Source organism: Oncorhynchus mykiss, chromosome 13 (assembly GCF_013265735.2).
Source record: "Oncorhynchus mykiss isolate Arlee chromosome 13, USDA_OmykA_1.1, whole genome shotgun sequence".
Lineage (NCBI taxonomy): Eukaryota > Metazoa > Chordata > Actinopteri > Salmoniformes > Salmonidae > Oncorhynchus > Oncorhynchus mykiss.
Genome location: NC_048577.1, coordinates 47,587,620 through 47,601,579, shown reverse-complemented (window position 1 = coordinate 47,601,579; position 13,960 = coordinate 47,587,620). Strand labels below are relative to the sequence as shown.

The following is a 13,960-nucleotide window of genomic DNA, read 5'->3' as shown; positions in this document are numbered from 1 at the left end:
CTTAATGTCTGTACCTATGTATTTATGTCTGTACCTATTGTATGCAAGAATGTCTGTATCTACTGGTTGTAATGTTTTTGCACCATGCACTTTAGGGACCTCAATGGAAATAAGGCATTGACTTTTTTAAAATTATATTTAACCTTTATTTAACTAGGCAAGTCAGTGAAGAACAAATGATGTGCCTATGGTATGGGGCTAGGGGTTGTTTTTGGACCAGGTCTGTCTGTTGCCAGTTTGTCAAGCTTAACAGTGTTTGTTCTGTCAGCTCCTGTCTTTTTCACTGCCTTGCTTTTGATCGTCCTCCTGGTTTTTGACCCTTGCTTGTCCTTACCTTGTACTCGCCAGCCTGACCACTCTGCCCGTCCCTGAGCCTGCCTGCCGTCCTGTACCCTTGTCCCATCTCCGGATTATTGACCTCTGCCTGCCCTGAACCTGCCTGCCGTCCGGTACCTTTGCTCCACCTCTGGATTACTAAACTCTGCCTGACCCTGAGTCTGCCTGCCTTGACCTGTCATTGCCTGCCCCTGGTGTTACAATAAACATTGTTACTTCACACGGTCTGCACTTGGGTCTTACCTTGATTCCTGATATCATGTCAACATCACACTTTCAAAATCTTAGCTAGCAAGCTATACAAGCAGTCATCATCATGCATCACGTTGACAATCTACCAGCAAATCCTTTTCAATCCTTGTTATATGAAGAGAAAGTATATATAAAATGAATTGGTGCTCAGCGGCCATTGGACATAAACATTACACAACAAAAAAGTGTGGTTTGGAAGGAATCAGTGGCTAACTGCAAGCACTGCAAAGCAATCAATAGCCTGCTATTCAGTGGAGTGGGTGAGTGGTCCATGTATGGGTTTAAGGGTCTCTTTTCCAAGCTTAAAAGGATAAACATTGAACATCATGGGCCAGATAAATTTGAATACATTGGCAATGTTGTCAATCCTGTCGCGTTCAAAATTGGAAACTCAGAACTGGGTAATCTCAGACTTCAGTGAGTTCAAGACAATTGGTAACTCTGGATAAAAACAAGCTCCGACTGGGAAAATACGTTTTGAACGGCCATCCAACACAGAATTCCAAGTCAGGAACTGGCCTCTTTCTAGAGCTCCGACCTGAAGATCACCGACGTCATGATTCGACTTTGTTTTCTTTTCAGTGTTCCCAGTTGTCTTGAAAGCACCATAAATCCAGAGAATTCCTGTACGAAAGACTATTAAGAGTAAATATTAGTAGGACATAGGAGAACTTTAGCTCCGCCCACCGGTAATGTGGAGCAGAGTATGCTGGGCAATCTCTAACAGAGGAGAAGGAAGTAACTAGAGAAAGTACACAAGCCAAGTGATAAGTTCCAGCCATCTCCTCTGATTGCCTACAGTTAGCATTCTTTGTTTTAGCCAATGCCATTGTGTGTCTTTCAGAAATAACCACACACACTCTTGGTTAACACAATTGTCAAGCCATACACTGTGCTGTGCCATTCCTGCTCTATGTGAATCAGTGTCATTAAATGACCTCAACTGGAATCTTACCGGTATGTCATCTGTGCCCTTACAAGCACCTGGCATAGTGCTGAGAAAACACTAAGAATAAACAGTCCAACACTACAATGCCAGACTTTGATGACAACATTTTCCCACAAGAACCACAGCGCCACCTTCCTGTTTTTTAAATTTGTACCTTTATTTAACTAGGCAAGTCAGTTAAGAACAAATTCTTATTTTCAATGACAGTCTGGGTTAACTGCCTGTTCAGGGGCAGAATGACAGATTTCTACCTTGTCAGCTCAGGAATTTGAACTTGAAACCTTCCAGTTAATAGTCCAACACTCTAACCACTAGGCTACCCTGTACATTTCAAAAGTACTGAACAAATAGTTATATTGACTACGTCCGCCCTAGCTCGCTCATTTATGTCTTAATCGGAATTAAGGATGGCCCCTTATCAACTCGTCGTCCCTTTATGTTTGTACATTTCAATTGTCAGTAGAAACCACATTTGTTTAAGGAAGTAAGCCATATCAGCTATGTCTTTAAAAAAAGGCAGTGAATGAGGCTGAATTAACTGTTTTGCTGCCAGACAAGTCTCTGCTGAAGGCCAGGTGTAGCAGTGGTAAGGATTCACTCCATGGTGCTGAAAAGAAAACAGTTTGTGGGAACCGTTTGTCACCGTTATGAACAATTAAGGAGAGGAGAGATAAGGAAAGCCACTATAGGATACTCCGATAGACCCCAGGAATGGTGTTCCAAGGCGATCATGTAAAATGCCCGTTAAGAAAGATATACGTTACACAAGGTATAATTCAGTATAAAGCAGGGGTGGGCAATAATTTAGGCTCCAGGGCCACAATTGGAGGTCAAAATTCAACGGAGGGCCGCACATATTTATTTTGGGCCCAATTTGTTTGTCAAAAGAAATTTGGGGGCCAGAAAAAAAGGCAGTTAGGCCTATTTGAAAAGATATAAATCCATTACAATTCCTACATACTTTCTATCTAGTTTTACATGTTCTATAGTGTGCAGGAGTGTTTTTGTTTTAAATATATAAACAAATGATTATCCCCCTCCATCAATTTGTACAAAGAGCCAAGAAATTGTGTGTAGGGTTGTCTGACAAATCAAACATTATTTCTGATGTAATCTGATTCTTCATGAAAAATATATTTGTCTCTTATTTGGACTGGTGAAGGACAAAGTAGATTTGTTTTTTCTTTTGGAAAAGTTTTATTAACACATTTCCTTTAAAAACAGCTCATACATTTTTTTTACATCATTTCATACACATAAAAACGGCAATAAAGCATAAAACACAGCATTTGAAAGTTACATTTAAATTAGTTAAAAAGTACATGTTGTTAAAATCAATAAAAACAACCATGAATAACAGTACTTTCCTTGTAGACATCAAATCTGTAAAAGCCATTTAAAATGTGTACTAATGATCTAACAAAGGTAAAACATTTTTAAGACATGAAAAACATGTTAAAAAGTCACTTTGTTAAAAGGCTGTCTTCGGTCCCTTGCACAGGAGAGGGTTGGCCTCATCCTGCTCCTCTGAATAAATGATCGTCCCATCTGACAAGGTAGATATGCAATCCAAAGCCATACTGGCATACCCTGTTCAAATGTATGCCACTATCAGTACTTGTCACTAGAGGTGTGATCATGGTCTTCTTGCAAAGAGGCGTTGATGTCTTCACCCTCCCCTCCACCACCATCCTCTGTTTACAAACAACCCTGGACTGGGCGGGGCATTGATTCCAATTGGTGACGTCATCATGAAACGCACATGTTTTCATGCTGCAAGGCCACAGCGAGTCCCAAAAGACGTTGGTTATTGCAGTAAAATAAACGAGCATTCGGTCCAGTCTCCTTACCTGGTGTTTGGGTCGAAATTATATACTGTATTTTCGTAATGAATGTTTCTAAAATGATGTTAAAGCTTTCAGACTACTATGACCTCTATAATTTACGAGAGGGGTCTCAGGGCATTCTGGGTACCATAACACAAACCGGCAAGCTGCTGCAAACGGTGTCCTATCCAATACCAGGCATGGAATCCGTAGTAATCCTGGTGGTGGATCATAATGTATAGGCGTTGGATAGTGACTATTGTGGAAATTGTCTCAGTGTTTATTCTCGTCCTATACCAGCCATTCTTCCGATTGACAATTTGTTCATCCAAAATGTCAAGCTTGTTTATACTTTCGGTTATATGGGACATGTTGCTTTGAATATGTAAACATGCAGTGCAAAATCACAACGTCATCATCAACATAAATTTTACGAATAATCCAATTCTATGGTAACAAAAATAACACTCAAAAAGCATGAAATCGTTGTCATCTTGGCAATGGCATCGTTTTATTTATTTTTTAAAAACGATAGTGCGGGGACTTACATCTCGCCACGCATAATACAAGTCGTCACTACATGCCACAGCCACAATGTCATAAGCCCCGCCCTTTTTAAATGTGATTTTAAACCTAACCACATTGTTAACCGTATGCCTAACCGTAACATTAAATTAAGACCAAAAATCACATTTTAGTTTTCATGAATTTTTAACATATAGACAATTTTGACTATATGTGGTAATTATTGACAATACAATGCGCGTACACTACAGTTCAACCAACCTTGAGTCAATGATCAGCGGTTTCTTGTGTCTGATTGGTCTTCTCTTTGTAGCGTCAAGTGCCTGTTAATTTTTTATTGGGTTATTGGATTGTCAATCGTGGTATATCCACATGTTGTGTTGTTTGGTTGGAGCCTTCTCCTACCCTTTCTCTCTGTGTCGCGGCGCTGGGTTGGAGCCGCTTTCCCTGGTCTGGCACGTTCCCTTAAATTTTTGTGTTAAATTTGATGCCCCCCCCCCATTTTTTGATTCGACAATTTGCGACGGCATTTAAAATACCTACACGGGCATCTCCATACCGGTGTTTTTTTTATAAGCATTTGTCAAATATACAATTTATCCTGTAAAATGGCGGTGTTAAGCGGGTCGTCTGGGCCGGTTGCCCGGCTTGAGGGCCGTGAATTCGAATACTTGATGAAAAAGCGCTCGGCGACTATCGGTAGGAACTCGTCTCAGGGCTCGGTGGATGTGAGCATGGGTCATTCCAGTTTTATTTCTCGAAGACATCTCGAAATATTCACTGTTAGTGACGATAGCACTGGTGGTGGAGACTTCTACTTGCGATGCCTCGGCAAAAACGGGGTGTTCGTGGATGGAGTGTTCCTCAGACGGGGTGCCCCTCCTCTACAACTACCACGAATGTAAGTTCAACATGTATCTGTGTTTAGAATAACTAGCTAGTTATCTTTGTTTTGAATTACCACAAAGCACGTGCTGTTGCAGCAAGACTAAGGGGTGGTGTTTGCCATGTAGGTTCATCTTTGCTAGCTAATTAACGTCAGCTACATAGTGTTTGTCAGATACTAGTAGCTACATGTTATGAACTGCCCTCCCATTGTTATAAAATATCTTCTGAATTAAGACAGCCAAATGTAGCTAGCGATATTCGAACTTGATTCTACAGCACACTGTCTTTCGGCCAGCTTTCAGTTGAATTGCTATCACATAGTGGGTTATTATTGTAACTAGCTAGCGGTGTACTTGGTCATACAGGTAAACAATGTCATATAGTTCTGTGCAAGTGTTTTGTTAGTCAGGTACATATGATCGATGTTTTGTTTATATTTAAGTTTGTGGATGGCTACGTTGCTTGTAGGCCTGTATCTTTATAACATGTGTGATGTGCATCACTAGGCCATCACTCAATTGAACATTTCTGAAGATACAACTCGGGAAGATAGATGTTTTGGTTTAGTTTGCTCCATTCACAAAATTATAATGGCAGGTCACAAAGACTAACGTTACAATACATAAGAAATAGTCTCCTCAAAAATATTCACTGACCATTATTTTCCTCTTGCCATCACGGTAACATTACTCTATTCTCTTAGACCAATTTGAATTCCATACTACTAAAATTAGATTATATTTCTATGCCAAATTCCCGGTATGCATAGTTTGTTTTGTCAGATTTACCCCATTTTATTCTGAAGAAACTTGCAAGAAACTTGTAAAATACACTCCAATCCAACTCAACCATTAAATCTGAAGACAACCCTGTATTTAAGTAGGAAAAGTCATTATTGTGCCATAATCCACTTTTGAATGTTTGATGCATAATTCGCAACACAATTTAGTGGGCTGCTGGGGCTCATTCATTGGTCAGTTGCATACAAACACAAAGCTGCATTCTTAAAGCAGCAGTAGAAACAATAACAAAGCGGCCTCCGCAACCCTGTTTCGGTAAAAAGCTAAGGGATGGGGCTGGAGAAATCTAAACACTCTCAAATTCATATATAGAGCTATGGATGCGAGGACTGACAATCCAAAATGATAGTTTTAAACATGTTTTGAGGGTATGGGTGTGTTTGTATATTCACCCTGGAGTGCCAGAGTGCACACAAATTCAGTGTTGTCAGCGCACACTGGACTCTCTGCCCGAGGAGTAGGGTTGATCCAAGCGTTCTAACCTCACAACATCAGTCAATCACCCAAGCTAACTGGCTAAAGTTGGCTAACTTGCTAGCTACTTCCAGACCCAAATGAGAGAACACATCACTCTGACCATTTCTATCGCCCTAGCAGAGCTGTTTAGGCTGTTTGTGTTATTTAGAGTGTTGGTGACTGTAACCGCTGCTGGCAACAATTGTAATAATTTTTTTTGCCAACGTTTACTGACAGGTCATATTCAACTGGTGTTGCACTGTTTGTAAATTCTTCAGTTATTCTGCACTCTGGTACACTCAGATGAGAGTGCTCTAAAATCCTCGTAGAAAGCCAGAGTGAATTTACGAATGCACCCTATATAGTGTTTGCTTGCATTTACTTTGACAAACATTGGAGTAAAACATGTTTATATTTTGGGTTGTGATGGGGTACGACATGAGACAAGTTATATTATTAAAGAATCAGTGGGGTACATATTAATTTATACGTTCAAAAGGGGATGACTGCTCATTGCCCCTTTAACTGACCACCCAGTCTTCTTACCCATTCATACACTGTATCACAGCACTTTAGACTGAAGAGATGTTGATTCCTAACTAAGAAGCACAGTGGGCTCAAATTCCCTTATCGATCAGGTTGACGTGATTAAAGAGCTTTAAATCAGGGGTGTGTTTTATACGCTCACATCTACAGCTTCAAGAAAACCTTGTGATATCCTTATTTTGGAATTAGGCTGTATGTGTATAATGACTATAGTAGCCCACCCTACCTAAGGCAAAGAATGATCAGGGAAGTGGACAGACAGTCTTGGCTTGGAGAGCTCTGGACTGGGGTTCTTTATGTCCGCTAGATTCCAACAGAATGACAAATTGCCAGAATGAAGCAGTCATTGCTGCCCAGCCCTCCATGTTGTTGCTCTCACACGCCTACATAATTACTCCATGGCATAGTTTTGCCATGACTGTTTACATCCTAACTGAATCTGTGTAAAGCGGTTATATTAGTTTGATGCTCATTGTTCTGTCTCATTGGGATGTTGTGTGTTTTTAGGATTAATCTGCAGGGATTATTATTTTTGGGGTAAAAAGGGGAAAGTAATAGAGAATAATTCTTCTCTCTGCTGCCCTGAGCTTGGATATTTTTTGATCTTTTGAGGGTCCATTGTGTTCTACCTCCTGGCATAACATAGCAACTGCATTTGCTTTTACAAAATGTTTGGTCTCATTGAGCAAGGAGGGATATTGGCAAAGGAGCCTGAATGTTAAAAAGCATTGAGGATGTGGGAAAACTCAGCTCTTTGCAAAATGACTTGGGATTTCCATGCAAGCTTATCCTCTTAACCAAGCTTCTTTTGTTGTTGAAAACATTTAAGTATGAAATGATCGAAGCAGATAGTAGACTATATAATAACATTAACTGTCTGGTAAGGGGGTAGGTTTTGTGGTCTAGTGGAATTCTTTACCTCAGGTAGTAGAGATTTGGGGGTCTGGTGGCAAAATGAATTCTGTTTGTTGTTTTGTATGTGTCTGTGCCTGACTGATAGAGGATCAGTGAGCCCCCAACACACACACACACACACACACACAAACCCAACGTTGTAAAAGCAATGTGTGTTGCCTTTGGTCACACACAGCACTCTGCGAGGAATGTGATGTCTCAGAGCTCAGCATTCCTGTATCAAAGACACCCTGATGGTTGCCATGTGAGTGTGCTGTGCTGAGCACAATGTTGATGGTGCTGTTCTTGCTATTAGGTGATATTATATATTTTTTTCCCCCTCAATAGCAGGAACAACACCAACAGTGGTCAGAACCAAGTAATATCAGGATGTAAGATGGCACATAAACCCAACAACTTAAACAACTAATTTCTCTGAACTAGAGGTCGACCAATTATGAATTTTCAACGCCGATACCGATTATTGGAGGACCAAAAAAAGCTGATGCCGATTTTTGTGTGTGTAATAACAACAATACTGAATGAACAATGAACACTTTTATTTTAACTTAATATAATACGTCAAATCAATTTAGTCTCAAACAAATAATGAAACGTATTCAATTTGGTTTAAATAATTTAAAAACAGCGTTGGAGAAGAAAGTAAGTGCAAAATGTGCGATGTAAAAAAGCTAACGTTTCAATTCCAGAACATATGAAAGCTGGTGGTTCCTTTTAACATGAGTCTTCAATATTCCCAGTTAAGAAGTTTTAGGTTGTAGTTATTATTGGACTACTACTCTCTATACCATTTGTATTTCATATACCTTTGACTATTGGATGTTCTTAAAGATAGTTTAGTATTGCCAGCCTAATCTTAGGAGTTGATAGGCTTGAAGTCATAAACAGCGCTGTGCTTCAAGCATTGCTAATAGCTGCTGTTTGAATGAATACTTACGTGCCGTGCTTGCTGCTGCCTACCACCGCTCAGTCAGACTGCTCTATGAAATATCAAATCATAGACTTAATTATAATAAACACACACAAATACGAGCCTTAGGTCATTAATGTGGTCAAATCCGGAAACTATCATTTCGAAAACAGAACGTTTATTCTTTCAGTGAAATACGGAACCGTTCCGTATTTTATCGAAAGGGTGGCAACCCTAAGTCTAAATATTACTGTTACATTGCACAACCTTCAATGTTATGTCATAATTATGTACAATTCTGGCAAAGTAATTACTGTCCTTGTTAGGAATAAATGGACTTTCAACAGTTCGCAACGAGCCAGCCGGCCCAAACGGCTGCATATACCCTGACTCGCCTGCACGGAACGTAAGAGAAGTAACACAATTTCCCTAGTTCATATTGCCTGCTAAACATGCATTTCTTTTAACTATGCAGGCTTAAAAATATATACCTGTGTATTGATGTTAAGGCATTGATGGTTAGGTATGTTATTGCAACGATTGTGCTTTTTTTCGCGAATGCACTTTTGTTAACTCATCACTTGTTTGGCGAAGTTGAAGTAGGCTGTGATTCGATGCTAAATTAACAGGCGTTACCTATATGGTTATATGCAACGCAGAGCAAGCTAGTTAACTACACATGGTTGATGATATTACTAGGTTAACTAGTGATAATGTGAAGGTTGATTTTGTTTTTTTCTAAGAAGTTAAATGCTAGCTAGCAACATATCTTGGATCCTGGCAGCCACAAGGTCCTTTTGATGCTGCGCTCGCGTAACAGCTGGTTAGCCTGCCACGCAGCCTCCTCGTGGATTGCAATGTAATCGGCGTCCAAAAAGGCATATTACCGATTTGTTATGAACACTTGAAATTGGCCCTAATTAATCGGCCATGCCTCTACTCTGAACATCACCAAATTCACTGAGGATACATTACATAGGATGAAGAAACAATACACTGACCTCAGCCCCTTACTACATGGAGAACGAATACTGTATACTCGTTGTTGAGTGGGATCTGCATGGTGTGAGTGGGGGGGGAATTGGTGGCTTTACACCATTTCTTTGGATTCCTCATGTCTAACTTATTGTTCGAAAAAGTTTGATCCGAATCAAATCTTAGGTGCTATATTTATTGAATATTATATGAATCCTCTAAATTAAAATGGCCAGTTGGGTTCAATCGATTAGCTCAATGTTGCAGGAATGCTAATCTTATCTGTTTATTTTTTCAACTTTATTTAACCAGGTAGGCAAGTTGAGGCCAAGATAAAGGAAAGCAGTTCGACACATATAAAACAGAGTTACACATGGAGTAAAACAAACATACTGTCAATAATACAGTAGAAAAATAAGTCGATATACAATGTGAGCAAATGAGGTGAGATAAGGGAGGTAGAGGCAATAAATAGGCCATGGTGGCGAAGCAAATACAATATAGCAATTAAAACACTGGAATGGTAGATTTGACAGATGAGTGTGCAAAGTAGAAATACTGGGGGTGCAAAATAAATAAATACAGTAGGGGAAGAGGTAGTTATTTGGGCTATTTATAGATGGGCTATGTGCAGTGATCTGTGAGCTGCTCTGACAGCCGGTACATAAAGCTAGTGAGGGAGATAAGTGTTTCCAGTTTCAGAGATTTTTGTAGTTCGTTCCAGTCATTGGCAGCAGAGGACTGGAAAGAGAGGCGGCCAAAGGAGGAATTGGCTTTGGGGGTGACAAGTGAGATATACTTGCTGGAACGCGTGCTACGGGTGTGTGCAGCTATGGTGACCAGCGAGCAGAGATAAGGCGGGACTTTACCTAGCAGGGTCTTGTAGATGACCTGGAGCCAGTGGGTTTGGCGACGAATGTGAAGCGAGGGCCAGCCAATGAGAGCGTACAGGTCGCAGTGGTGGGTAGTATATGGGGCTTTGGCAACAAAACGGATGGCACTGTGATAGACTGCATCCAATTTGTTGAGTAGGGTGTTGGAGGCTATTTTGTAAATTACATCGCCAAAGTTGAGGATCGGTAAGATGGTCAGTTTTACGAGGGTATGTTTGGCAGCATGAGTGAAGGATGCTTTGTTGCGAAATAGGAAGCCGATTCTAGATTTAATTTTGGATTGTAGATGTTTTATGTGAGTCTGGAAGGAGAGTTTAGTCTAACCAGACCACCTAGGTATTTGTAGTTGTCCACATATTCTAAGTCAGAACTGCCCAGAGTAGTGATGCTGTACGGGTGGACAGGTGCGGGCAGCGATCAGTTGAATTTCGACATGCATTTAGTTTTACTTATATTTAAGAGCAGTTGGAGGCCACGGAAGGAGAGTTGTATTGCATTGAAGCTCGTCTGGAGGGTTGTGTCCAAAGAAGGGCCAGAAGTATACAGAATGGTGTCGTCTGCGTAGAGGTGGAATAGAGACGCACCAGCAGCAAGAGCGACATCATTGATATTTTCAGAGAAAAGAGTCGGCCCAAGAATTTAACCCTGTGGCACCCCCATAGAGACGGCCAGAGGCCCGGACAACAGGCCCTCCAATTTGACACATTGAACTCTGTCGGAGAAGTAGTTGGTGAACCAGGCAAGACAATCATTTGAGAAACCAAGGCTGTTGAGTCTGCCGATGAGGATGTGGTGATTGACAGAGTCGAAAGCCTTGGCCAGGTCAATGAATACGGCTGCACAGTATTGTTTCTTATCGATGGCGGTTAAGATATCATTTAGAACCTTGAGCGTGGCTGAGGTGCACCCATGACCAGCTCTGAAACCAGATTGCATAGCGGAGAAGGTACAGTGGGATTTGAAATGGTCGGTGATCTGTTTGTTGACATGGCCTTCGAAGACCTTAGAAAGGAAGGGTAGGATCGATATAGGTCTGTAGCAGTTTGGGTCAAGAGTGTCTCCCCCCTTTTGAAGAGGGGGATGACCGCAGCTGCTTTCCAATCTTTGCGAATCTCAGATGACACAAAAGAGAGGTTGAACAGGCTAGTAATAGGGGTTGCAACAATTTCGGCAGATCATTTTAGAAGAGAGAGTCCAGATTGTCTAGCCCGGCTGATATGTGGGGGTCCAGATCAGCTGACTGGATTTGGGAGAAGGAGAAATGGGGAAGGCTTGGGCGAGTTGCTGTGGGGGGGGGGGGGGGGGGTGCAGTGCTGTTGACCAGGATAGGGGTGGCCAGTTGGAAAGCATGGCCAGCCATAGAAAAATGCTTGTTGAAATTCTCAATTATAGTGGATTTATTGGTGGTGACAGTTTCCTATCCTCAGTGCAGTGGGCAGCTGGGAGGAGATGTTCTTATTCTCCATGGACTTTGCAATGTCCCAGAACTTTTTTGAGTTTGTTGCAGGAAGCACATTTCTGCTTGAAAAAGCTAGCCATGGCTTTTCTAACTGCCTGTGTATATTGGTTCCTAACTTCCCTAAAAAGTTTCATTTCATGGGGGCTGTTCGATGCTAATGCAGAACGCCACAGGATGTTTTTGTGTTGGTTAAGGGCAATCCGGTCTGGAGAGAACCAACGGCTATATCTGTTCCTGGTTCTAAATTTCTTAAATGGGGCATGCTTATTTAAGATGGTGAGGAAGGGATTTTTTTTAAATAACCAGGCATCCTCTACTGACGGGATGAGGTCGATATCCTTCCAGGATACCTGGGCCAGGTCGATTAGAAAGGCCTGCTCGCTGAAGTGTTTCAGGGAGCGTTTGATAGTGATGAGTGGAGGTCGTTTGACCGCGGACCCATTACGGATGCAGGCAATGAGGCAGTGATCGCTGAGATCTTGGTTGAAAACAGCAGAGGTGTGTTTAGAGGGCAAGTTGGTTAGGATGATAACTATGAGGGTGCCCTTGTTTACGGCATTGGGGTTGTACCTGGTAGGTTCATTTATAATTTGTGTGAGATTGAGGGCATCAAGCTTAGATTGTAGAATGGCTGGGGTGTTAAGCATGTCACAGTTTAGGTCACCTAGCAGCATGAGCTCTGAAGATAGATGGGAGGAAATCAGTTCACATATGGTGTCCAGAGCACAGCTGGGGGCAAAGGGTGGTCTATAGCAGACGGCAACGGTGAGAGACTTGTTTTTAGAGAAGTGGATTTTTAAAAGTAGAAGTTCAAATTGTTTGGGTGCAGACTTGGATAGTAGGACAGAACTCTGCAGGCTATCTCTGCGGTAGATTGCAACACCGCCCCCTTTGGCTGTTCTATCTTGTCTGAAAATGTTGTCGTTAGGGATGGAGATTTCAGAGTTATTGGTGGTCTTCCTAAGCCAGGATTCAGACACGGCTAAGACATCGGGGTTGGCAGAGTGTGCTAAAGCGGTGAATAAAACAAACTTAGGGAGGAGGCTTCTAATGTTAACATGCATGAAACCAAGACTTTTACTGTTACATCAGTCATCAAAAGAGAGAGCCTGGGGAATAGGAGTGGAGCTAGGCACTGCATGGCCTTGATTAATCTCTACATCGGCAGAGGAACAGAGGAGGAGTAGGATACGGGTACGGCTAAAAACCATGAGAATTGGTCGTCTAGGACGTCCGGAACAGAGAGTAAAAGTAGCAGGTTTCTGGGTGCGATAAAATGGATTCAAAGTATAGTGTACAGACAAAGGTATGGTAGGATGTGAATACAGTGGAGGTAAACCTAGGCATTGAGTGATGATGAAAGAGCTATTGTCTCTAGAAACATAATTGAAACCAGGTGATGTCATCTCATGTGTGGGTGGTGGACCTGAAGAGTTGGATAAGGTATAATGAGCAGGGCTAGAGGCTCTACAGTGAAATAAGCCAATAAACACTAACCAGAACAGCAATGGACAAGGCATATTGACATTAAGGAGAGGCATGCTTTGCCGCGTGATCATAAGTGTCCAGTGAGTAGTGAGGTTGGTTGGGGTCACGGTGATTCAGACAGCTAGCCGAGCCATGGGTAGCAAGCTAGCAGAAGATGGTCAGTTTTTAGCCACCCCGTGCGTTTCCGTTGGTAGATTAGTGGGTTCCGTGTGTTAGATGGGACCAATCAAATTGTCAATATAGTTGTAGTTATAGTGGCCCAAGAAGATAGCAGCCGATATGATCAAGACAACTTACGATTAGCGGGCCGCAGTTAGCAGATGGGCGTTCAGGTTACGTCGCGATGGAGGGGCCAGTTGAATAACTCCCTCGGGCAGATAATGTCGGAATTCCAGTCATGAAGGCCCGGTGGGGCTTCGCATCGGCAGTAAAACGCCCAGGAGTGGCTGATGGAACTATTCAACTGGCTAGCTCGGGATAATTGGTGATAATTGGTGTTTGCATCAGCGAGTGCTCTGGAAAGGCAGCTTGCCAGTTACAGCACTGCATCCCCTGAACGATAACGAAGAGTTAACGTTAGATGAGAAGCCTGACCATGGAGACGGGGGTGAGAAGGTGATGAAGCGTACTTCATGAGCTGTAACTGAAAAACTAATGGCATTTGGAAAGTTTGTGTTGAGGGAGAAAGTGTGGTGGAACAAGTATTCGCATTGTTAAGTATCTTGCTAGCTGGATCGAATTC

The 13,960-nt window shown here is 41.9% G+C and overlaps 1 protein-coding gene across 1 annotated transcript in view; it reads left to right on the top strand.

Moving 5' to 3' along the window:
- The first annotated feature begins 4,284 nt into the window (after positions 1 to 4,284).
- The window catches only part of LOC110486597 (forkhead box protein K2), a 32,039-nt gene continuing 22,363 nt past the window's right edge, over positions 4,285 to 13,960 (top strand). Inside the window, exon 1 of the mRNA XM_036941316.1 lies at positions 4,285 to 4,789. Coding sequence (XP_036797211.1) covers positions 4,497 to 4,789 — 293 coding nt within the window. The 5' untranslated portion in view covers positions 4,285 to 4,496. The remainder of the gene's footprint in view (positions 4,790 to 13,960) is intronic.